Raw genomic sequence first — 27,276 nt, forward strand, 5'->3', positions numbered from 1 at the left:
CAACCCAGTAATTCCACCACCACCAATATAATTCTTGAAAACCGCTTGAGGATTTTTTTCCTTTCTTTCTTTCTTTCTTTCTTTTTTTCTATTTGAAATAGTTTCTCTCTGAATGGTTATTCCATGAACTTGATACACAGGTTTGTGTATATTATTTTACTTTTGATTTTTAGGGATTTGTTTAAGCATTATTTGTGATAGTAGAATATTGGAAACAACACAAACACCCAAATAACATTCATATTACATAAGAATAGCATATTATAGAGGCTAAGGTAGGGGAAGGAGTATGAAAATACAGATATTTGTTTAAAAGTTTTAAATTAATTTTTTTTTTTTAAATTTCATAAATACAATGTTTTTTTTAATACATTTTTCATTAATTAAATTAATTTTTTATTACTTCATTTTTTAAGAAAAAGTAAGCAAATATGAATATATTTACCACCCCTCAGCTTCTAAACATATATATTATGCTTTTGCTATTACAACTAGTTCTTTAATAAATAGCCTTGTCTTTTTGTATTTTGGGGATAGATATATAGAATGGTGATATTGGATCAAAGGTTAAATGTACAATTAATTTTCTTAGAAATTTGAGCAATTTTTTTAATTTTCAAAAGCTCTTTTTTATTCTTGAGTGAAATTTCATTCAACATAAAATTAACCATTTTAAAGCGAACATTTCAGTGGCATTTTGTATATTTGCAATACTGTGCAACCACTACCTCTGTCTAGTTCCAAAACATTTCATTACCCATAAGTAAACTTTGTACTCACTTAAGTAGTTACTCCCCATTCACCTGTCCCCAGCCTCTGGAAACCATCAATCTGCTCTCTGTATGAATTTACCTATTTTGGATATTTCATATGTGGAATTATACAACATGTGACCTTTTGTGCCCAGATCTTTTACTCACCATAGTGTTTTTACGGTTCTTCCACATTTTTGTAGCATGTTTCAGGAGTCCATTCCTTTTTAAAGCTGAATAATAGTCCATCATATGTACATTCCATTCATCCATTAATGGACATAGGACATACGGGCAGTTTCTACCTTTTTGCTGTTGTGGATAGTGCTGCTATGAACATGCATGTATATGTGTTTGTTTGAGTACCTGCTTTAAATTTTTGAGGTGTATATACCTTGGAGTGAAATTGCTGGATTATGTAGTAATTCTGTGTTTAACTTTTTGAAGAGCTTTTGAACTGTTTTTTTTGTTTTTTTAATTGCAGCTGAATCATTTTACATTCCCACCAGCAATGTATAAGTCTTCCAGTTTTTCTACATACTTGATGACACTTGTTTACTGTCTTTTTTTTTTTTTTTTTTAGTCAACCTACTGGATATTAAGTGGTATTCCATTGTGGTTTTGATTTACATTTCCCAAATGAATAATAATGTTGAGCATCTTTTCATGTGCTTGTTGGATATTTATATATCTTCTTCAGATAAAGTCTATGTAAGTCCTTTGCCCACTTAAAAAATTGGATTATTTGTGGTTTTATGTATCTTGGATACTAGAGTCTTATTAGATATGATTTGCAAATATTTTCTTTCATTCTGTAGGTTGTCTTTTCACTTTATTGATAATGTCCTTTGTTGCACAAAAGCTTTTAATTTTGATGAATCCAAATTATTTTTTCTTTTATTACTTCTGCTTTTGATGTCATACCTAAGAATTTATTGCCAAATGCAAAGTCATGAAGATTCAGGGTCTTTTGTGTTTCCACACAAATTTTAGAATTATTTCTTCTAGTTCTATGAAAAACGCCATTGGTATTTTGATAGAAGTTGCATTCAATCTGTAGATTGTCTTGGGTAGTATGATTATTTTAACAATATTAATTCTTCCAGTCCATGAGGACATATATCCTTCCATTCGTTTGTGTCATCTTCAATTTCTTTCATCATTGTCTTACAGTTTTCAGAGTAAAAGTCTTATTCCTATGTATTTTATTCTTTTTGATGCAGTTGTAAATGGGATTTTCTTAATTTCTCTTTCTGATAGTTTGTTGTTAGTGTATAGAAATGCAGCAGATTTCTGTATATTAATTTTATTTCCTGACACTTCAATGAATTCATTTATTCTGTTTTTTGGTGGTGTCCTTAGAATTTTCTATATATAGTGTCATGTCATCTGCAAACAGTGACAGTTTTAGTTCTTACTTTCCATTTATTATTTCTTTTTCTTGTCTGATTGCTGTGTCTAGGACTTCTAATACTATGTTGAATAAAAGTGGCAAGAGTGGGCATCTTTGTCTTGTTCCTGATCTTAGAGGAAATGCTTTCAACTTTTCACTACTGAGTATGATATAAGCTTTAGGCTTATCATATATGGCCTTTATTATAGTCTCTCTGTATCCACTTTCTGGAGAGTTTTTATCATAAATGGATGTTGAATTTTCTCAAAAGCTTTTTCTGTATCTATTGAGATGACCATATGGTTTTTATTCTTCAGTTTGTTAATGTGTTGTATCACACTGATTGATTTGCAGATATTGAACCATCTTTGCATCCCTGGGATAAATCCCACTTGATCAAGGTGTATGATCCTTTTAATGTATTGTTGAATTTGGTTTGCTAGTATTTTGTTGAGGATGTTTTCTTGTATTGCTATAAATTTCCTTCCTAGAACTGTTTTTGCTGCATTCCATAGATTTTGGAGCATTGTGTTTCCATTTTCATTTGTCTCCAGTTTTTTTTTCCTTTCTTTCTTTTTTGATTTCTTCTGTGATCCAGTGTTTGTTTAGTAGCATATTCTTTAGCTTCCATGTGTTTGTGTCTTTTTCAGTTTTTTTTATTGTAGTTGATTTCTAGTTGTCATAGTGTTGTGGTGGGAAAAATGCTTGATGTGATTTCAGTTTTCTTAAATTTGAGACTAGTTTTGTGGCCTAGTATATGATCTATCCTGGAGAATGTGTTATGTGCACTTGAAAAAAAAAGTGTATTTTGCTCTTTTGGATGGAATGTCCTATAGATAGCTATTAAGTTCAATGAGTCTAACATGTTCTTTAAGGCCAGTGTTTCCTTATTGATTTTCTGTCTGGATGATCTGTCTGTTGATGCAAGTGGGGTCTTAAAGTCTTCTATTATTATTGTGTTACTGTCGATTTCTCCTTTTGTGTTTGTTAATACTTATTTTATGTATTTAGGAGTTTTTCTCTTAAATTGTTTTACTTTCACCTCCAGAATTTTTATTTTTCATTCCTTTATGTTTTATATCTTCACTGATATTCTGTACTTGGTTAGATATACTTTGCCTGAGGTTTGCACATATTTAAGATAGTTGATTTAAAGCTTTTGTCTATTAAGTTCAGTGCTTGGGCTTCCTCAGGGATCATTTCTGTTAATTTTTATTTTTTTTCTGTGACTGGATGATACTTCCTTTGCATGTCCCTAAGGTTTTGTTGAAAACTAGTCATTTTAAATATTTTAATATAGCAACACTGGAAATCATATCCTTCATCTTCCTTAGGGTTTGTTTTTGTTAACTTTTTTAGGCTATAGCTGTTTTTTTTTTTTTTAATTATTATTTATTTATTTATTTATAGTTGCACTGGGTCTTAGTTGCAGCATGCAGGATCTTTGTTGTGGCATGTGGACTCTTGTGGCATGTGGGCTTCTTAGTTGCAGAATGTGAACTCTTAGTTGCAGCATGCATGTGGGATTTAGTTCTCCAACCAGGGATTGAACCTGGGCCCCCTGCGTTGGGAGCATGGAGTCTTACCCACTGCACTACCAGGGAAGTGCCCCCCTTTTTTTTAGTGAATTTTCTAAACTATTTTTCCAAAGTCTCTCTTCTTGTCATGTGTGGTCTATGAAGTGTGTGTTACTTTAGCTTGTGTTTACTTAGTGTTTTATGCAGAGATTTCCTTGAATGCCAGATGGCAAATAAAAAGAAAGAAAAGAAAAAAAGAGGGAGAGAGGAAGAGTGAGAGGAAGAGGAAGGGAATAAGGGAAAGAAGAATAGAAGGAGGCAGAGAAAGAGCAAAGAATTAAAAGGAAGGATGATTAAAAGATCTTATAGTCAAAATTAAAAAAAAAAAAAACCATTCAGTGTCTCTGTCTGCATATTGGCTCTTTGTTGGGCCACTCCTTCAATCTTTAGCCTGACCATTTACAGTTCTACCCTTAGCCTTCACTTGCTACTTTTTCTGGGCCTAGAGATCAGCCAGAGGTGAAAGCTTTGGGCTTTCTTAGGTCTTTACTGAGGATACATTCTGCCCTGGGCATTTTTGTGGCTTTCTAAATTCCCAACATACATGGCACTTTTGAATTACCTAATTTCCCAAAGAAATTCTCTCCCCAGCCTTTTTTATCAGTCTTTTAGTATTCTATTATATCAACTATAATCTTTTGCCCCAGGGTGATTGTGGATTGTTTGTTTCACTTACAGTGGTTTTGAGCAGTGCCCACAGCTTTTCTGCCTGAGTGAATTCCAAGTTGGGCAAAACAAAGAAAAGCACTTTGTGTTAGTCATTCAGGTAACCCCAGACAGGTTAGAGCGGGCAAACACAGTATTTCTTGAATAAGTTTGCCACTGTGCCCTTTGGAACCAGGTAGCAGAGTCCCACACTGGGAACAAGGTCTACTTTAAGTCTGCAGTCAAGCTGGGGAGGGGCATATGGGAAAGGCCGGTCTCAATGATAATTGGAATGCAAATTATTACAGCAATTCTGGGAAATGGTTTAGCAGCTTCTTATGAAGTTAAACATAAACTCACTATATCACCGAACAGTCCTACTCACTTGGGTATTTACTCTAGAGAAATGAAATCTTATATTCACACAAAAACCTGTACATGAATGTTCATAGTGGCTTTATTTATAATAACTAAAAACTGGAAAAACCAGTTTACTTCAGTGAGTAAATGGATGCACAAACTGTTACATCCATGCAATGGAATGCTATTCACTAGTAAAAAGTAATGAGTTAATGATATATTCAATGATTTAGATTAATCATAAAGGCATTCTGCTGAGTGAAATAAGCCAGTCCCAAAAGGTTACATAGTGTATGATTGCCGTTATGACATTCTTAAAAAACACAACTATAGTGATGGAGAACAGATCATTGTCTGCTAGGGGTGATGGGTGGGAGAGGGTGTAATTAAAACTGGATAGTACAAGGAAGTTTCTTTGGGTGAATAAATTGTTATGTGTCCTGATTATATTGGTGATTACACAAACTTATATGTGTTTTAAAATTCATAAACTGTATGCCAAAAGAAAAAATTAATTTTACTGCATGGTGATGAATACAAACTTGTGATGAAGTCCTTTATTTGCCAGAAACATTTAGGCTTTCTTCAATGTATTACTGAAGGAGAAACTCGTTAAGGAAGCACTGGCCCACCATCTCATAGTTCACTCTTTTTTAATGGAAAAGCATTCTCAGAGACCAAGGAAGTTCTGTGGCACTTCTGCTTATATGTGTTTAGTCAGGGTTTTAATTCCAATGAGATGTGTGGGAAGCCTCTGGAAGCCAGACAGTATACAGATTTATGTTTTCATTGTCATACTCCCAGCTAATGGCTGTGCTAGATCATCTCCCAGGTGTATGTGGATGTTGGCTCCCAACAAATGCAGGCTTGCCAGTGAGAGGAAAAGCCTGCCACCATCACAAACATGGAAGAGAAACACTTTCCCATGTTAAACAGTCTCCATGCTTACATGGCTTCCTTTCTTCCTATAATAATGCACTTCCTAGGCTGTGTAAGTGACAGATTTCTACACTAGTGAAGAAAAATTATAATAATTTTTTTTCTTATCTCTTTGCCTGAATCATTTCTGAAAGGTCTAATAATATCTCTGATACAACTCTTCTCAAAATCTGATATTGGAGAAACAGAGACCTTCTATGGGAATGTGGGAAAAACTGTCTAAGACAGATATTAGAATCCAATCTTCTCAGTCAGCATTGTGTCTCTTGTCAAACTCATTATTCAACAACTTTCAGTTGTCATCTATGTGGTAGTGACTCCCACACCTCAACTCCACTCCCCTGTATATTTAGTTGTTTGGTGGACATGTCTTCTTGAAGATGCAGCAGGCATGTCAAAACTGTCAGGTTCTAATATTATTTATTAATTTTTTAATCTCCTATCAGATCTGGTCATCCTTTTTCAGTACTTTATTTCAGTGAATGGTAATCACCCACCTGTTTCTAAATCCAGGAACCAAGGAGTCATTCATGGCTCTTTCTTTTCTTCTTAGTTAACTTTGGTTCTTTAGATCCTAACTCCTCTGTGTGTCTTATAATTGCTGTTCTTTCATTGTCACTGACACTAATTAATATCAGGCTGCTGTCATATGTCACATGGATTCTGCAGTAGCTACAAAACTGCTTTTTTTCCCCCCATTTAAATCCATTGTCTACACTGTAACCAGAATCATGTTTCTTTAATGCAGATCTCAATTTGTCACTTCTTAAAACTCAACAGTCATATCCCTGTCATTGAGATACAGTCCAAACTCCTTAACATGGCTGAAATAGTTGTTCATGATGTAGATATATTTCTGTCCCTTCCCCTTACACTCTGAGTGTTGTCTTAGTTCTAGCTACTGTAACAAAATACCGTAGGCTGAGTGGCTTGAACAGAGACATTTTTTATGGTTTTGGAGTCTGGAAGTCCTAGATCAAGGTGTTGGCAGATTCAGTTCCTAGTGAAGGCCCTCTTCACCTTTTAACAGAACCCTCACATGGTGGGGAGAGAGATTGTGTGCTCTGGTCTCTTTTGCTTCCTCTAAGGACACTAATCCCATGATCGGGTCCCCACCATCATGACCTTGTCTAAACCTAATTATCTCCCAAAGGCCATATTTCCAAATATCCTCATATTGAGGGTTAGAGCTTCAACATATGAATTTTGGGGGGGGATGCACACACAAACATTCAGTCCATAACAAGTGTTAATGAGCTACTTGAAGTTATTTGAATAGAGCAGATCAGCATACTATGTCCTGTAAGAGAAATCTGACCAACCACCTGTTTTTTTCACAGCCTGCAAACTAAGAATGTTTTTTACACTTCCAGAGGTTACACTTTAAATGGTTATATAAGTACCTACATAATATACTTGATTTTCTCTGTAGGCTTGCAAAATCTAAAATACTTTTCATCTTTTAAAAAAGTTTCTGCCAACGTTTGGAATAGATTATGCTTTTTGCCTCCTTGCCCTTACCATACTGTTTATGCAGAATATAGTCTCCTCCTCCACGTTCTAGAGGCTGAATTTGTTGTTTCTTAGGTTGTCTTGACTTGAATTTGTTTTATTTAAACATTTTTTATTTTATTTTTAAAATTTTTAATTTTTTTGAACATCTTTATTGGCGTATAATTGCTTTACAATGGTGTGTTAGTTTCTGCTTTATAACAAAGTGAATCAGCTATACGTATACATATATCCCCATATCTCCTCCCTTTTGTGTCTCCCTCCCACCCTCCCTATCCCACCCCTCTAGGTGGTCACAAAGCAAGGAGATAACTCCCTGTGCTATGTGGCTGCTTCCTACTAGCGATCTGTTTTACATTTGGTAGTGTATATATGTCCATGCCACTCTCTCACTTCATCCCAGCTTACCCTTCCCCCTCCCCATGTCCTCAAGTCCATTCTCTGCATCTGTGTCTTTATTCCTGTCCTGCCCCAGGGTTCATCAGAACCTTTTTTTTTTTTTAGATTCCATATATATGTGTTAGCATACGGTATTTGTTTTTCTCTGACTTCCCTCTCTATCACAGACTCTAGGTCCATCCACCTCACTACAAATAACTCAATTTCATTTCCTTTTATGGCTGAGTAATATTCCATTGTATGTATGGGCAACATCTTCTTTATCCATTCATCTGTTGATGGACACTTAGGTTGCTTCCATGTCCTGGCTATTGTAAATAGAGCTGCAGTGAACATTGTGGTGCATGACTCTTTTTGAATTATGGTTTTCTCAGGGTATATGCACAATAGTGGGATTGCTGGGTCATATGGTAGTTCTATTTTTAGTTTTTTAAGGAACCTGCATACTGTTCTCCATAGTGGCTGTATCAATTTACATTCCCACCAACAGTGCAAGAGGGTTCCCTTTTCTCTACACCCTCTCTAGCATTTATTGTTTGTAGATTTTTTGATGATGGCCATTCTGACTGGTGTGAGGTGATACCTCATTGTAGTTTTGATTTGCATTTCTCTAATGATCAGTGATGTTGAGCATCCTTTCAGGTGTTTGTTGGCCATCTGTATATCTTCTTTGGAGAAATGTGTATTTAGGTCTTCTGCCCATTTTTGGATTGGGTTGTTTGTTTTTTTGCTGTTGAGCTGCATGAGCTGCTTGTAAATTTTTGAGATTAATCCTTTGTCAGTTGCTTCATTTGCAAATATTTTCTCCCATTCTGAGGGTTGTCTTTTCATCTTGTTTATGGTTTCCTTTGCTGTGCAAAAGCTTTTAAGTTTCATTAGGTCCCATTTGTTTATTATTGTTTTTATTTCCATTTCTCTAGGAGGTGGGTTAAAAAGGATCTTGTTGTGATTTATGTCATGGAGTGTTCTGCCAATGTTTTCCTCTAAGAGTTTTATAGTGTTTGGCATTACATTTAGGTCTTTAATCCATTTTGAGTTTATTTTTGTGTATGGTGTTAGGGAGTGTTCTAATTTCATTCTTTTACATGTAGCTGTCCAGTTTTCCCATCACCACTTATTGAAGAGGCTGTCTTTTCTCCATTGTATATTCTTGCCTCCTTTATCAAAAATAAGGTGACCATATGTGTGTGGGTTTATCTCTGGTCTTTCTGTCCTGTTCCATTGATCTATATTTCTGTTTTTGTGCCAGTACCATACTGTCTTGATTACTGTAGCTTTGTAGTATAGTCTGAACTCTGGGAGCCTGATTCCTCCAGCTCCGTTTTTCTTTCTCAAGATTGCTTTGGCTATTCGGGGTCTTTTATGTTTCCATACAAATTGTGGAATTTTTTGTTCTAGTTCTGTGAAAAATGCCATTGGTAGTGTGATAGGGATTGCTCTCAATCTGTAGATTGCTTTGGGTAGTATAGTCATTTTCACAATGTTGATTCTTCCAATCCAAGAACATGGTATATCTCTGCATCTATTTGTATCATCTTTAATTTCTTTCATCAGTATCTTACAGTTTTCTGCATACAGGTCTTTTGTCCCTTTAGGTAGGTTTATTCTTAGGTATTTTATTCTTTTTGTTGCAGTTGAATTTGTTTTAGATTGGCTCTGATTTGCCAAGATATATATCCATGTGATATACCCTCATGGCACTTGGGAATACCATACTGTGAAGGAATTGTCTGTTTGAGGGGAGACAAGTAAGCTTGGAGGTTGTTGTGACTTTGTTAAATTAACATTTGTTAAGTAGAGCCCCAAGGTGTTTGGTGAACCCCAATTCAACAAAAGACAACAAGGGTAATAGAAATAGAGAAGTTTATTACTCTCAGGTCCTGGAGGAAGTACATAGCATGCCTGCAGGGGCCATATGGGAAAACGTGGGATGCCTCGAGGAGCCATACAAGGGCAAACATAGTGGCAGGAACCTGGGGCACATGCTTTTATTATTAGGGTCCATGGCTGGAGTGCTTTTGGGTTCTTGGGCTAAGGCTTGATTGGGCAGTTCAAACCAAGAAGTGCAGGGTTTTGGTAAGCTCGGTGGTGGTCTTATCTAAGGTTTCACAAGGGGCAGTCCCTGGGAGGCAGGGGAGACTGTTGCTCACAAGGGCTGCTGGAGAAGTCCTGTTAGGAATTTACATTTGCTTGTGACTCTGGAAGTGTTATCTAGGGCAGGCCCCTGCAGACTTCTTGGTCACACAAAATGGATGCCAAGGCAGCAATATCATGGAGTAGTTTAGCAGACTCTCAAGATAGGGATTGTCTTTTTACATGAATATATCGTGTACCCAGAGTTGTGCGTTGCATATATTGGTTTTCAAATGTGTTGAATTTTTGATGGTGTGTCTTGTGGTTGCCACATGGAGGCAGGATCAACTCCCCTCTCCCCAGATTTGTTCAGTGTCGAGAAAGATGGTGCCACACATGTATCAAGAGAATGTGAAAACATTTATTATTCACATAGTGAGACTTTCTGGGAACACCAGGACAGACACCCAAAGTAGTACAGAATGGCTCGAGTGAAGAGGGGAGAGGTAGGTGGCTCTGGTTATTATTGTGGTTAGGGGATGGGCTGGGTTGAGGATTCCCACATGCAGGCTAGATTTGTGTGGTTTGAACTTCCTTGCTGTTGCTAAGGGAGGTTCACGCTTTTCAGTGTGAAGTTTTGCTTTAATTATAAAAGCAGTATGTCCTTATTACAAAATCAAAAAAAGTGTAACAAGTCAAAATCAAAAAGAATACAAAGAACATAGCACATGTTGTCTCACATAGTGGAAAATAATAACAATTCTTTGGTTTATCACCATTCAGACATTTAAATGTATTTTTCAGCATTAAAGATGAAGTCATATTGTACATATATAATTGCTTCCCCGCCCACCATTTTACAGAGCATCTTTCCATGTATCTAGATAAATTTCTGAAATATCATATATAATGATTTATTGATGAGTGTTAACTTGAAGCATAAATATGGATGGTTTCCCTTTTCTGTAACTATTGCTAACTGTGTCCCCCTTCCTTTTCCATTGAGCTTTCTTAGTAACTTCTCAAAGTGATACAATTTTTTTTTACCACTTTTGAATTCATTAGAACAGGCTCATTCCCATTCCCTAAGACTATGTTTTTAAATCTTTGTTATAAAATGAAACCTACAGAAAACCCTACAAAACATATGTAGAGTTTAGTTAGTTATGAAAAGTTGAACACCTTTTTGGCAGTGGTGACAGTGCTCCTTTTTCTGACTGGTGCATCTCAGCAAGCACTGCTTTGGACTTAGAAAATGAGGTTCTATTGCCTTTGATTCTTTGCTGTGTCTTTAGTTGTCAGATTTGGCCTGGGGTGCCCAATATCATCTTGTTTCACACATATTCATACAAATAGCCAAATTTTTTTAATTGAAGATATGATTTTAGGAGTAAAATTATATAAGTTATAATACTTATTGCAGAAAATGAGAAAATACAGGTCCTCTAATCAAAAAAAAAAAGAAAAAGAAAAATCTCATAATCCTAAAATAGTTAACCTGTGTTTTGGTTTTCTTCTAAGTTTTTTCCAATGCATATTATACAATGTTTTTTTCATAAAATGGATAATTCTGTACATGCTGTTTTAGAGATGTGATTTTTTTTTCCAGTTAACATGTAGGCCTTTTCAGTGGAAGAAATGTATCTTTTATTTTAAGATGAAAAACATCTTGTGTTCATACTGATACTTCCCACTTATACTCAGGAACATAGCATAGAATTTTTACTTAATTTCATTGTTTTTTACGTCTTTATTTTCCTTTTCCTAAGATGAGAATCCATTTTTCAGCAAATACCAATATACACAAGTCTCAGAATAACAACACCATTATTACCATCTGTAATGTAATTACTGAAAATGGTTTGAGGATTTTTTTCCCCCACTTGAAATAGTTTCCCTCTGAGTGTTATACCATCAACTTGATATACAGATTCATTTATTTCAATTTAATGTTGACATATAGGGATTCGTTGAAACATTATTTGTAAGAGCAAAAGATTGGAAACAAACTAGTCCGTATTTTTCCCCAATTAACATCTTTCTATGTCTGTAAATATATTTTTATTATCTTTTTTTAAGAACAACATCATATTCTGTTGTATGACTATATCATACTTCCTGTTTAACCATTTTTCTGTTGTTGGACATTTACCTCATTTCTACTTTTTTTGCTATTCTGTCCAATGCTACAGTCACCACACTTATACATATATTTTTTGCATTTGTCTGTTTCTAAGGGATAAATTATTAGGAGGGAAGACTTTGCCTTTTTAAAAAAGGTTTTAGCTAAATTTTAACAAATTGGCCTCCAGATGGTTTGTATGAATACTAGATTCCTCTAAATCATGATAAATCCACATTGGTGTGGTAGCATTCTTTCCTACATTGTATTTATTGGCCGTTTTTCTATCTATTTATTTTCTATTTATTTTGTGAATTGTCCATTATGGCCTTTGCCAGTTTTTTTTTTTTTTCCATATTCATTTTTTTCCTTGATTTTTTTTTAGGAAGACTGTTTTAAGAACAGAAAATATTTCATAATGGAAAGAGGTTCTGCGAAATACCTTTTTCTTATGCCAAGGTTAAATAATTATGCAGTTTTTTTGTTCATTTTAAATAATAACAATTATTCCAATTACTCTTAGTTCTCAGTGGACCCTGGAAGGAAGGCCCAACACAAAATTGAAAAGATTTGTGTGGAATATCCAATATAGGGAATACTTCTAATTTTATTCATATTATCTGTAATAAAGTAGATATTCCCCTTCTGTGAGTGTTTTTCAAGGTCATAATCTCTCAGTCCCATTTAAAGATTTGTGAATTTGTGATCTTTTTACTTGTATATACTAAGGCAAGATCTTGCAGTATTAGATCAGTTTTTGGATTGGAGGGATTCACTAGTGGGCTATAGGTCAAACTGAGTTCATTACCTTAAACTTAGTTTTTGTTTACTTAGTTATTTAGATTTCCGAATAAGAGTCTTCTAAAGCAAAACAGTACTTTTCTAAGGATAGATGTTAGCTAACAAGGTTGCAAATAGAACCCAGGAGGGACTGCTTATAACCAATTTGAGTAGTCCAGTCCTACTGTAGAGAAAGAACAAATTAAGATAAACCAAGGAAGTAGTAGTGGTGCTGAAAGTAGTAGTAGCAGCGGTTTTTGGCTCAGGAAAGGAAATGTAATAATGACATCATTAAAGACTCACTTCATTAATTTACCTAAGTCGTCAGATCCCTAGAGATAATAAAATACCACCTCCCACACCAAATATGAATACATCCTGTGAGATTGTTTACCATTTTTGATTATTCATGTTATCAGGGAAGTTGTTAAAAGCGTGGACTCAGGAGATTGACCTTCTTTTGTTCACATTCTGTTTTGGCCAGGGATTTAGATTTTCTGTGCATTAGTTTTATCATGTATAATATGGGGATTATACTAGTCACTAAATCATAGTGAAGACTAAAGAAATCAATTGATATCTGTGAAGTGCTTAGAACAATATCTTGCAGATAGTGAGCACTGTGTAAGTTTTTAAAAATACAAATAAAAATGACTGGTGGGGAAGAAGACTAGGAAAAGGATGTTACAAATAGCTTAACCAAGTAAACCAGTTGAATCTATTTTTTTTTAAATTTTATCTTTAAAATCTATTCTTAACCACATAAACATTGAGTAAAATAAGATTCTCATATAGTGATGTTCAAAAATAATGATTACACTGAGCTAGGTTATAGCATTTTTTCTGCTTTTGTTTACAGGATATTCTGAATAATCTTGAATCATGTGACCTTGAGGATGATGACCTTATGCTTGATGTGGATCTGCCTGAGGATGCACCTCTTGAGAATGGTAGGGGGGACAATATTGAACCTTCAGAAGTATATAGTTGCGCTACTTGACTATATCCAATTTGGTATTTGTTACTTACAGACTTCCTTATCTCTATGGTGGTAGCCTTTTCAGCCTGAGAATTTATCTTAAGTGAGGTTAAACAGGTTCATTTGCAAAATTATTTAAATGTTTAAAACCTGACTTTGTAGGTCTTAGGTATAACTCTGTATGATCCAATAAGATTGTATACCTAAATCCTAAAGTATCTGGTAGATAGGATTTGTCCTTTTTTCCCTTTGTCTTATCCAATTTTTTATTCCTTTGTCTCATTTTGATTTTAAGAAAACATAAATTTAGAGAAAAAGAGATATCATTTGACTTGTAAAACAGCAGCAAAAACCATTAAGTTAATAAATACTTTTAAAAAATCAATTCTGGGAAAATGGTGACCTGAATGAATCATTCTATCCTTTTTACTCTTAAATCTGGTCTGTCTTCGTCTCTGGATCCCAGTAACTGCTGGAGTGGGGCTTTAGATAATCCATGTGCAAGAGGGGCCTAGGTGCTCTTGCCCCCACTGCCATAGCATTTGAAGCATTTTCTGTCTTAAAGACTTGTCAGGAACCAGAGACCAGCCTAGAAATCCTCTGGGGCAAGGGTTGAAATGAGGATCCTCCTGGAAGAAGAATCTCAGAGAGCTGTGGATTCCCTGTTAGTCAACATTTGCCAGGTTTCTTAGGCCTTCCAGGGGCCAGGGATGAACGAAAAAGGGTAGTGAAGTCCTTTTTATACATGATGCTAGAAAAATGCAAGGATATTTCAGAGAGGGTGGTTGGTTGTTCTAGTGCTTCATCGAGGTACAAGCAGCCTGCTTGCTGTTCAGTTTTGTCATATTGGTCAGGGTTTTTTTGTTTGTTTTTTCTTTTCCCCTGCTGCCAGGATGCTGTATAATAATCACTCTTAGAATCTCAGTGGCTTTCAAAATAAACATTTATTTTTCTCATTCATGGATCTTTGTATTAGCTGGGACAGCTCAGGCTGTGGGACTGAGTTCAGGTCTACTCCTTGCTTCTTCATTTTGAAACCAGGACTCCTTGGAGCAGATTGTGCTCATGGCAGATGGCAGAAGGACAACAGGGTGAGGAGAAACATGCATATAGCACCTCTTAAAGTCTTCACTTAGAACCAGCACGCTGGTATTCTAACCACATCCTGTTGGCCAAAGCAAGTTACATGGCCAACCCTAAGACCAGTGTGACTGGGAAGTATACTCTATTCACAGTGTGAATCTCTGCTGCAGAGGACATTGGATGTATAAGTCTATTGAAGGACAGAGTGTAGAGCTGAGAACAGTATCTACTCTACCACAGGGATAGAGACTGTTGCATCGTCTTGTGGTTCTGCTGTCACTTGGGATACTCTAGCAATCAGTGCTGAGTTCTAGTCAACTGAGAAAGAAAAATCACAGCCAGTACCCAGGAAGAGGAGCAGGGAAAACACAGAACTCCCGGGATTAGAGTGGCCGAAAGAGATAATAATGAGAGCACTTAGAGAGATTCAATTGCAGCACAATACTTTCTGGAGCTTATTATAAAAGAAGATTTCCCAACAAAACAGTTCAATCGATGACAGAAAGCATAGTTGAAATCTGAATTAGTGGCCTGGAAGATCAAGTGGAAAAGTATTTTAGAACACAGAATTAAAACATAAACCATTAATGATTATTAGGGAAAAAATAATGAGACTTTATGATCCAGGAGATTTAATGTGAAGTTTTAAGGGCTGGTAGTGAGGAATGGAGGATTTACCTCCGTGGAATAAATTATCTAATGCATTTTACTTTGACAGAACTATAACAACTTCTCTTTGGAAACCTTAGCTAAACCAGGAAGTAGAGAGATGGCATTGGTCTTAGAGCCTGCCTCATCTTTAGAGCACAACAAAAAGTTATCCATATATTAGGTAAAAGTAGAATCACAAGGCAATTTAAAGTTTCTGAGGTCTTGGTTGGGGACTTGTGAAAAGTAGGAGGGAACTCCTGAGGTATAACATCTCACATATATTATGGATTTTCCTAGGAGAAGGCAAACAAGTATTGATTATTTTGAGCTAATTGAACACTGAAGAAAGCAGAACCTGGATCTAAAATATGTAGCCTTCAGAGGCACCAAAGATAAAACAGTATTTAGATTTGGTACTACTGGGAAGGAGGGAATGACTATTCTCTTTATAGGTCTGAGGTCCTGAATGACTATACCCACTGCCGCTGAGTTTTTTTATTGGCGGGATAGGAATGTTACAAGGACTAGTACAAGGCTTAAGGAGTCTTCTAATATACTTAGACTATTGGTTTTAGTTCCCTTTAGCTTCTGGTTTTTGAAGCTACTGTGCAAATTTGGGTAGAGTTTTAGATGGATCATTCTGGATTTTATGGGTTCAGCCCCACTAATTCTGCCAATATCAGTGGAATTTTTGTCAACAGGAAGACTGGCACCTTGTTGAGATCTTTAGTTTGGGTATGATTTGGACACAAGTTTGCTGTGACTTTATTATGAATAGGGAAGTCATCTGGGATTTCAAGGAAGAGGCCATGAAGAGAATATTTATCTGGCAATTACATTTGTGTACCTATTAAGGTAGCATATGTGGTAGCACAGACAAGGAAAGAATGTTTGTTGGTCAAATGTTTCTTGGACAGTGATGGGCTAGGACTTGGGAGCTGTCTGAGTTATTGGAGATAGCTACACTGGGTGGTTTAGTGACACTGAGGGGGAGGTTATTTAATAGTCACAGGGTTTAAAGTTGATATTATAGTGCCTATATCAATAATATATTTGCAGGGTTGTCCTTTACTGTTTAGAAAATTTTATCTTTGAGTTTAAGGGTAAAACCTGAAATTGGGTGCTTGATTTTTCCCTCAGAACACTTTGACTAATCACCCACTTATTTTTTCTCTTTTATTTCTTAGGCAATGCAAGACAGTTTTTCAGTGCCCTGCTATTTATCTATAAGTGTATCAAGAGACTCCTTTCTCCAGTGTTTAATTTACTGGGGTGGAGGCATCTCATTATATGTGAAGGACATCATTTTATTCTGAGTCTTACTCTGCTTTTTTCTAAGTCTCTTGCCAAGCACTGGAAGGCTGGCAAGTGAGGAGGGAGACGAGGTCACATCTCTTTCAGAATCTATTCCTGAATGCTATCTGATGGTGTTAGTCTATCTGTGAACTCTCTAGTGGATTTATTCTTCCTTTGCTTACAGAACTGAATCAGAGCCCAGTCTACGTTCACAGAAAAGACTTTGTTGACAGCCTCTGAAAGTCCTTTTCTAACTTCTGATTTCCTCTGCAATTGATGGAGTTCAGGACACATGACCCCAAAATATGGCACCTTGGCATATTGAATATTTTAAGCTGAAGGAGTTTGAGAAAATGGCAGAAGCAGAAAAGTCACTCTGATTTCCTCCCCCTCTTGCCCATCTTCCCTGAAACAAGTCATAAAACCGTCATGTGAGAGGTGCCTTCCCCATACCTAGAGGAAAGGAGCATCCTTATCTCTGAAGACAAAGTTAGACCAAGAAGATCCTAACAAACAGGCCTTGCTAAAGTTTCCCCCAGTTTACCACACTTAGACTCCTTAACCTGTCACATTCCTCCTTGACTGTCTACTCTTCATCAAGCCTAGCATAAAAATATACAGGTCTAACTGTTTCTTTGGGTCTTCATTTCCTCATGAAGGCTCCCATGTCACATATTAAATAAATCTGTATGCTTTTCTCCCATTAATCTATCTTGTCAGTTTTATTTTCAGGCCCTAAGAGAGTTGAGAAAAACTTTCCTCCTCTACACAGTGGTGGGTTCTTAAGTCAACTTTAGGTTTTTCACACTGTGCTTTTTCTATTCTGTTTTTATGCACCTAGATTTCCTTCTAATGTATGAACTAATTGGTATAGATCTGGAGGTCCTGGATTATCAATTGCTAAAAGTATTCTAAATTCTTCTGGAAATTTCTCCCCGTCTTGTTTAGACCTTAGAAAGTCTGTAGCTATGGCTGTCAGCTCAGGATGAGACCAGAGCCAAGTCAACCTTAAGGGAATTTTCCGTCTTCTGAAGGAAGGTTAACTAAGAGGTATAGAGTTTTTTAGGTTTCTGGTCAGCTTGAGGGGTAGGGAAAGAGGTTAAAGGGAGAGATGGGACGGACGGAAATTGAATATAGAATGAGGGAAGAGGAATAAAAGGAAAAAGGACTTCAGATTTGAGTAGCAATTTAGGAGGATCTAAAAAGAGAGACCATTTTCTTTTATATTTTTCTTTTACCTTGGTGAAGGAATGTCTTAAGGAAATTTTGGAATCTGAATTTCTTTTAGCGGACCAGTGGGTATTTGAGATTTGCTTGCTTTTTTTCTAAAGTGTCTCTCATATAAACAGTTTGGTTATACCAAAGGCATAGTTGTATTGTTTTATTCTCTTGCTCAGAAACTTCTAATGGTCACTCATTGCCTACAGATTAAAGCCTAGCATTTGGCACATTCATAGCATCATCCTTAGGTTTATGAAATTTCCATAGTATACATTTTCTTAGATGTGATCTTTCTTCTACTCGTTCTGTTTTAAACTTTTCTCTGTTGAAAAACATGTCTTTCTAATTACTTCCTGAATCCTACCCCATCAAATTATGGTGCCTATTAAATTGCACTTACTTCATGTTATTAATATATTTATTTCCTAAGGCCACTTTTTTGCTAAACATTTTATTGAGATATAGTCATATGAGGTCAGTAGTATTGTCCTTTACCACTTTCCAATTACTGTATTTTCTTCTGGAAATTTATCTTCCTTTTTCAGTACTAATGGCATTTAGTAATATCAACTTCATGATTTTTTTTTTAACATGAGCTTTTCTCCTTTCAAGCCAAATTTCATTTTAAAAACTTTCTTGTTCAGATTGTAAAACCTCCTGCATGACACATTTCTTTCCAGACTTTCTGATGTGTAATTTCTTCCTGCTATCTTCATAGCCAGTTGTTAGTCATAGATAGGAATACTACCTGTGTCAGCCATTATCTTCTTAGGACTTTAAGTTATTAGAAAGAATATAGGGTACATTTGGCATCATATTTCGTTCCTTATCAAATCAGAAGAAATGGGTATGATGAGTGTTAGACATAGGCATCTCCATATCCCATACCTTTCAGCTAGCTATGTTAGATTCTCTTTCCCTCATCACAGGGTAGAAGTCCTGAAAATTCTGTCTCCTACTCATAGTAAAATACCTACTAAAATCTGCCTTTTACTTTGGGAACTAGAAAGCACCTTCAGAAGGCGTTTATTTATTCTCTTTTCCTAAACTCATAATTAGGGTCAAATCTGGTGTGTAGATAGTTTTGATCAACGTATTGGTTAAAATTTTTTTTTTTTTTTTGCGGTACACGGGCCTCTCACTGTCGTGGCCTCTCCCGTTGCGGAGCACAGACTCTGGACGCGCAGGCCCAGCGGCCATGGCTCACGGGCCCAGCCGCTCCGCAGCATGCGGGATCCTCCCAGACTGGAGCACGAACCCGTATCCCCTGCATCGGCAGGCGGACTCTCAACCACTGTGCCACCAGGGAAGCCCTAAAATTTTTTTTGGAAAGCCTTTAGGTTTGCCTCATCCTTCCCTATGATATTACACATTCAGAAGGATTTATTTCCTTTCTTAGTCTGGTTTGTCCTGTTCCTTCATTCGCACTGGAAACTGGCTTTAAATTAACTCCATCTTGTAATTTTATTGGCTTTCCATTTTATTTTCTGTTATTTCTTTCTCTCTGCCCTTAGTCTTTTCTAAGAAACCACCACTAATGTTATTTCGCATTCTCTTCTTAGTAACATTTTAAAGTGTATCAAAATATGATTGATGGGTACTGCAGTAGTAGTATAAGCAGGACCCTTCCTTCCTTCAGAGTCTTGGAGGAGACATTTTTCTGAGAGTTTAAGCCCCCCTCTGTCCCAATTCTAACAATAGTGTTTTGTAGTCATGGAAAATATTTGTTTCCGGTGCCTGTTTGTCGTTATGCTGATGGTTGAGTTCATGTTTCAATGAAAGTGCTTTATTTGGAGCCTGTGTGTAGTACCAACAATCTTTAGTAAATACAAAAGCAGCACATCATTTTCTGCATTATAATTTCCCACAGCATTTAACCCCATCTCCTGACCTGTTTTCCTGGTTAGTGTGCTTCTTATTACTCTGAGTGCACTGTGTGGATGATATACTAATTATATATCAGATTCTTATTACAGAATTTCTTTTTTGGGGAGTGAATGGAATTTTACCTGCGTGAATTAAGAGGAAATATGAATTCAGATTTAAAAGTAGGTATAGATTATCCCTCAGCTATACACAATTCCTTAACCTGAAGTAACATTTTAACGCCATGTACAAATACTTAAGGAACTTAACTGAGTCTATGAGTATAATGTGAATGTCAACTAAAAGCATTTTTAAGCCTTCTTAGGATTATTTTTCAATTTATTTTTCTTTTGCTGTCTTATATTCTCCTCCTTACTTTTGAGGCATAATGATCACCATGCCTTTATTTACATAACAGTCCGGTTTTCTTTATTGAACTTTAAAAAAATATGTATATCTTAATTTATCCCAATAAGATGATGAGAAATTGTTAGAAATAATTTCAAATGTAAGTCTTCTTTTAAAAATTTTTCTTAAAAAATTTTTTTAACTATAAAACCTATTGTTTTCTTCCCCAAATTGATTTCTCTAATGGAAATTTTCTAATAAAATTGCAATGTCTTTTATAACCTTATTTAAATTGTTACTCATATACAAGTAATGTGTTCACAGTGAGTTCAGTGTATATTAGAATTGAACATATACACTTTAACTATATCAGCCTTTTTTTTGGAGTGGGGAAGTTTGTTTTTATCTGGTATACTGTAATTAAACACTTGCCATGTATCAAATTCAGACTTAGGTTAAGTTAAAAAAATCATTTAAATAGTGAGGTTTTTTTTTTTTTTTTAATTGGGGAGGATTATGTTGATTTCTAAAGCTTTCTTATCACAAGGGATTCTGAACATGCAGGATTTGAACTTTCTCATGTAATAATTCTCAGACTAGAGAAACCTTTCCTGTTCCTGCCTTGGGTTAGTGTTTAGTTGTATTTTTAGTAACAGTCTTAACTCAGAGGCTATGTAAGCACTGAGTGAAGATGGAGTCACAGGGTAAACTGGGCTTGCTTCCCACAGGGAGGGCTGGGAGTTGAGCAGGAAGGAAGGCCTGTTTGTCAGTGCCTTGTATGCAACTATGTCTGAGTAGGCAGCAAGCGACACAATGTCTCCCTCGTACAAAGTAACTCTCTTAGTGAGTGCTCAGATATGTGAGGAAAAAGTGTTTGGGTAAGTGAAGGAGAAGCTTGGGGTGTTTCAAAGAAATTCTTTTCATGTTTTTGTGGCATTTGGATTTCAGGGAGTGTACTGTTTGTTGCTGCAAAGTGCTGGCTTTGTTTTCAGTGGCATTTTAGAATTTTTGAACAAGCTCCACTGTCGGCAGATTGGAGCGTTTTACTTTCTAAAACTGTGAGCTTAATTTAAAAAATATGATTTGTTTATGATGAAGAGTTAATTTGTGCTTCTTGAAATCAGTAAAAATTAATTGTGGCATTCATTTTTAGGAATGAGTTCTCTACCAGACTTAAAATCTTCTACTTTTTCTTGTCATTTTCATTCTGAAGTCAGAACCAACTACTGATAATGATGAAAACCACTTAAAACTGACTACTGGTGTTTAAAATGTATAATGTTGATTTCAAGGATAATTTGCCTGTTTTAAGACAGTGGGACTGTTGTCACTTAAGTGACTGTGATAATGAAAGTTCTATAATTTACTTCAGTTTGAATAATATAAAGTTTGGTTTTCACTGAAAGAACTAGTCATTTTTCTTCTGAAAATCTTGATTTCGTGGTTAGCTAACATAAATGGCTGGTATTTTTAGAATATTACTTTTATATTTTCAGCAGCATTTAATTATTGAGCTATAAGTAGTTAGCTTTTGTAGAGTGTGTGTACATGTTTCTAGTGTTTCGCTTTTGAATTTGTCTAGTGGAGTGTGACAATATGAACCGCTTTGACCGATCAGACAGAAATGTTCGGCAGTCTCAAGAAGGATTTTGGAAAAGGCCACCCCAGAGGTGGAGTGGACAGGAACATTACCACCTTAGCCATCCTGACCACTATCATCACTATGGAAAAAGTGACTTGAGCAGGTGAGTCTAATTTCAATTTTATTTTCCATCTTATTAGTTTTGAATCATATTTCCCCCCAGCCTTAAAACTGTTTTTCGTCTTTGTTTTTAGAGGCACCAAAAAACATTTCAAGTTATATGTGGTACTAATTGGAATAATATGTCTGATTCTTTTCTTTTGGCTCAAAACTTTTTTCATTAGCTTTGTCGTGAATATAAATATTTATTTCTGCTGTTTGAACTTTAAATTTTTGTGTGATTTTCTAGTTCTTATTTGGGAATGATCAGAGATGTTGACTTTGTTGAAGTTTATTATGTTTAAGATATTAATGTGTAAAATTAGTGCCAAGTGATTTGTCTTCTTTTACTTATATAATAAATTGAAATTTTAAAATTCCTCAAGTACTATACTAGAATTCTTTTTCTTTTTGAAGCGTAGCATAGTCTCTGATTTGGTCAGACCTTATGTATAGTGTTGCTGTGTAGTCATTCAAACCTGGGGTCAAACCCTGGCCTGGTACAACTTAGTTATGTGAGCTTAGATAATTTTTTAACCCCTCTCTACTTTAGTTTACCATCTGTTAAACATACTTAATAATACCTTTCTCTCAGTGTTCAAGGATCAGGGATAAAAGTACCTGGAACAGTGTCTGACTTACTAGCACCCGATGGCAGTTATTAAGTTTTTTCCTTTTTACTCTGTCATCTCATTCTCCTAGGGATTTGAGGTCCTTTTGGAGCACATTTACGATACAAATAATAAAAGTGGGATAAAGACATAGTGGAAGGGGGGAAACTTAAGGCACTGTATAGTTCTTGAAGTAAGAAAAAAAATTAAGATTCCTTGCAGCAAAAGCAAAGAACAAAACTTGATCCATTACAAGATTTATAATATACATAAGATAAAGGGTATGCTTCTCAATTAATTTGCTTTTATGAGATAGAAACCTGAAAGCAGTTGCTTTGCATGAGTTCTTATAAGGAGAATACTTTGTGATATAGTGGACAGGTCTCAGACAGCTTCCCAAAGTAGAAATAATGATAAATTCCTTAAGTCTGTTTTTTCTTTATTTTCTTCAATCTATGCTACAAAAAACTCTAAGTGAGAAAAGGCAGTTGTACAGTGGATCATGAAACAGTGAGGTCCAACTAAAGATCCTTCTGTTGGTACAATTTGATGCCAGGATAAAATTTAGAAGATCTGGAAGAATGTATGGAGTACATACCCTTCCAGGCATTATTTTGGCTGTTCTGTTTCTCGTATCTGGGCTTTTGATAAGGAATGGACATCAGAGAGTTGGTATTATCAGGCAGGAATCTGATGTAAAGATAGTCTTCATTGCTAATAATGAAGATGATGCTTCCTTCATCTTTGATGGTTGGTTTATAAGAAGGTAAATTTAAGGCCAACTTATGAAAATTTAGAAGCCTACCTAAAATATGAACCTTTGCTTATAAGACAAGATTTATTCAACCATTTGAGAAGTATTTTTTGAGAACCTGTATGTTGAGCTCTGTGCTAAATTCTCAAGCTGGAATGAATTTGCAGATGGTGTGAGAGGTGAAAGCTGTAGATTGGTAGTGGCTTCTCAGAGTATTGTTTTGAGGAGGTTAAAAAGAATTATGCAGCGTGTGAGGTCAGTTGGAATCATTGCAATTATCAGGTAGGTAGAAGACTCTTGTGCCTTTTCCATCCCATACAAATATGAGTAATAAATACTTCCTACTGCCAAGGTGTTTAGTGTATGGGAGAGACAGGTATGCAGATAGTTATAATGCAGTATTAGTACAGTGTAATGATGAGAGGTGCCTCAAAGTGTTGTATGCAGGACTCCAGGAGCATACAGGTTTTTGTCTAGGATAGTGATGCATAAAGAAAGTTACTGTTGAACTGATAACTATGACTTTAGCAATTGCAGAGGATCAATTTCTGTAGAAGGATGAGTATTCAGATGGAAAAAATAGCATGTGCAAAAAACCATGTATGAAACAGTGTGACATTTTCAGAGAACTGCTCTTAGGTTCCTAGCTGAATTGGTAGTTCACTTGGAGGAATGAATAAATGTGATCTCTAACTGTAGATAGCAAAATTATCTATGCATTTTAAGATAAAGGGTGGCAAATTTCAGCTTAGTGAGACTATTAATCAGAATATCCAAAATGGAATGAATTACCTGGAGATAGCAGTCTCTGCCCCTGGGAATGATCAAGAGATCAATGAGACTGATTATTTATCTGTCAGAAAAGTTAAGCAACATTTTTCAAAAACTGTATTCCTGGATTTCAATAGGTGTAGAAAAGGGAGACTCTGATCAGATGAGTATAGGAAGAACAAGTTAATCGAAGTTAATTTTTTTTTTTAAATACTAGACTCTGCAGTGCCTTTAATATATAATTATAGTGCTGTGATGTTGCAAAAGGTGGTACAGGAAAATATGTAGCTATTTTCCAAAACATGAGTACAAATCCCTTCTACACAGTGTATTTTGAGGGACTAGTGGTTTGTGGATCATCCACACTTGTGAATCTCGATGAGGAGAGAGGAATGCACAGAACTCTTGGCGGTTGTTAATCTGACTCAGCGCAGAATTTTCCAACAAGTGAACTGACACATACTGGTTTGTTATGACTAGTTGTAGGTTAACCAGTTTATGGATCCCCTCAGGCTTTTGGGTAGCTATGCGAGGTTTGGGACTTCTAGATTTCTCAGAGCCAGTTATGGGGATGGGTGGTAGAGAGAGAAATCTCATCCAAGATAAGCCTTACTCCAGCAAACCTTAAAACTATTATTTTCTTTCTATACCTTGATTTTAAAAGATTTGGATGTACTAACCCCAGGGCCTTTTAATATTACATGTGTAAAAGTTCCTTTTCCCATTCTATGACTTATTGAATGTTGCTGGTTCCCTTTCCTGTCTGTCCTTCAGTTCCCATCGTAATTAATTACAGGATTAATTACATCATAATTAATTACAGGATTATGTCTTAATCTGTAACTCAGGGGACTGGTGGTTCAGAACCACTGATCTACTTTCTCTGTATTTTTGTCAGTACTGTATCTCTTTTCACCTGGCCTATCCTTTTATTCCTCTTTTCTCCCCACACCTCCCCTTTTCCCTACACCCTCCATTAACCGTATGTAATTCTCTCACATCTTAACAAACCCATATCCTTGACTTCTTCACCTACATTCTCCTGATTGTAACTTTTTCCTAAATGTACTAATTCCTCAGTAGCATTCTTATATGAAGGATTCTTATTTTCCAGGCAGTCTAGTACTGTGCTGTTTAGGGGTGAGGTCTTTGTCTTCCCTCCTCACTGTTACTTCTAAATGAAGTGTTCTTAAGCCTCTTTCATTTGACACTTAGGGCATTTGGCTTTATCAACTCCTCCTTAATGGTCCCAATCCCTAGCTCACAAAAATCTTGGCCCTTGGTTCACTTTCCCTCTTCATTGTAAACTTTGCTACAACTCTGAGTGTAGCCTCCAATGTTCATGTGCATGATTCATTTAACCTTCTGACTACCTAGTTCCTTAGGAGTCTCTTATAAAGATCTGTCATCTGAGACTAGAGATAGTTTTACCTTTTTCTTTTCAATCTGGATACTTTCCCTTTTTTTTCCCCCCTGCATAATTGGTTAGAATCTCCAGTACAAGTTAAGGAGTGATGAGAGCAGACATCTTTGTCTTCTTTCTGATAGTAGGAGCAAAGCATTTGGTCTTTCACTGTTAAGTATGACGTTAACTGTGGGTTTCATAGATACTCTTCATTAGGTTGAGGAAGTTCCCTTCTATTCCTATTTTGTTGAGTTTTTTTTAATCACGAACGGATATTAGATTTTGTCAAATGCTATTGCTGTGTCTGTTGAGATAATCATTTTTCCTTTCATTCTGTTCATGTGGTGTATGACTTTGATTTTCAGATGTTGAATCAACCCTGCATTTCTCGAATAAATCCCTCTTGGTCATGGATGGTATCCTTTTAGATGTTGCTAGATTCAAATTGCTAGTATTTTGTTGAAGATTTTTCTGTATACATTCATAACAAATACTGGTGTGTAGTTTTCTTGAGATGTCTTTGTGGTTTTGATATTATCACATAAATTGAATTGGGAAGTGTTTCATTTCTATTTTTGAGGGAGTTCGTGAAGGAGTTTTGTTAATTCTTCATTAAATGTTTTATAGAATTCACCATTGAGGTTATTTGGATCTGGGCTTTTCTTTGCAGTGAGTTTTTTGTTTTTTTTTTGTTTTTGTTTTTGTTTTTGCGGTATGCAGGCCTCTCACTGTTGTGGCCTCTCCCGTTGCGGAGCACAGGTTCCGGACGCACAGGCTCAGTGGCCATGGCTCACGGGCCTAGCCGCTCTGCGGCATGTGGGATCTTCCCGGACTGGGGCACGAACCCGTGTCCCCTGCATCGGCAGGCGGACTCTCAACCACTGTGCCACCAGGGAAGCCCTGCAGTGAGTTTTTTGATTACTAGTTTAATCTCATATATTCTGTGGATGTCTGTTTGGTTTTCTTAGTTTGTAGTGTTGCTCAAGTCTTCTGTTTCCTCACTGACCTTCTTCCTAGTTGTTTTATCCATTAATGAGAAGGAGGTATTAAAGTCTCCAACTTAAGTATATCTTGTAGGGAAGGTTTGATAGCAAGAAATTCACTCAGTTTGTGTTTATCTGGGGATGTTTTAGTTTCTCTTTAATTTTAAAGGATAGTTTTGCTGGATATAGGATTCTTGGTTGATAGGCTTTCTTTTAACGTTTTTGATCCCTATGCTTTCTGATGAAAAATCAGCTTTTAATCTTATTGAGCATGTCTTCTACATAATAAATCACTTTTTTCTTGCAGTGTCAGGATTCACTTTTTCTTTGGCTTTTGACAGTTTAACTATGATGTGTCTCTCTTTTGGTTTATCACATTTTGGAGTTTGTTGAGCTAATGATTAGAAAGCGATTTCCGTAAATGCCTTGCACCAATAAATTTCCCAGCCTTTTGCCAAGGGGCTCTGTGTGTGTGTGTGTTCAGGGGTGCCTTCAGCAAACTGATAAGCAGATTGCAGCACTTCCTTAGCTTCATTTCCTGCTTGCTCAGAGGCTCAAGGTTAGCAAAAGGTGAGGTAAGATTAAGACCTTCTCAGGTATTTCCTTGGCTTTCACATGTGTATGGCCTTCTCTATGCCCAGGAATATGTTGGAGCTTTCCAAAGCCTCCTGTGTACACCTCATTCCTCAGGTTTTCCTTTTAAGTTTTTTGGTCACCTTCTTGTTTGTTCCAAGTGGTATTGCCATCATAGGCAGCAGAGATTTTAAACAATTGCCACTGATTTTTTTTTTTTTTAAACAAACGTACTAGAGATAAGGCTATTCCCGCTGAGGGAGCTCTGAATGAGGCCAAATAAAACAACTGCTGAGAATGGGCCTTTTCTGGTGAGGTGCCATTTAGGTCAAATAGTAACAATTCTCTAGAAATGGTGCTTTTTGGAGAGTTCCAGTCCCAGTTTACCTCCCATCCCACGCCCTAGAGACTGCTGAATTTCACAGCTATTGTACTTGTAAAG

At 36.1% G+C, this 27,276-nt stretch overlaps 1 protein-coding gene across 9 annotated transcripts in view; it reads left to right on the forward strand.

Annotated features, from left to right (window-relative positions):
* Positions 1–27,276, forward strand: part of CCSER2 (coiled-coil serine rich protein 2) — a 149,855-nt gene that overhangs the window by 52,580 nt on the left and 69,999 nt on the right. For 8 of the 9 annotated variants that reach the window (XM_082601002.1, XM_082601001.1, XM_082601003.1 and 5 more), the window contains 2 exons: positions 13,412–13,502; positions 21,579–21,741. In XM_082601002.1, coding sequence (XP_082457128.1) covers positions 13,412–13,502; positions 21,579–21,741 — 254 coding nt within the window. Of the gene's footprint in view, positions 1–13,411; positions 13,503–20,742; positions 20,875–21,578; positions 21,742–27,276 lie in introns of those variants that run through there. The other variant, XM_082601004.1, reaches the window with a different exon arrangement.

This window comes from Mesoplodon mirus (genome assembly GCF_964341445.2).
Source record: "Mesoplodon mirus genome assembly, chromosome: 2".
Taxonomy (NCBI): domain Eukaryota; kingdom Metazoa; phylum Chordata; class Mammalia; order Artiodactyla; family Ziphiidae; genus Mesoplodon; species Mesoplodon mirus.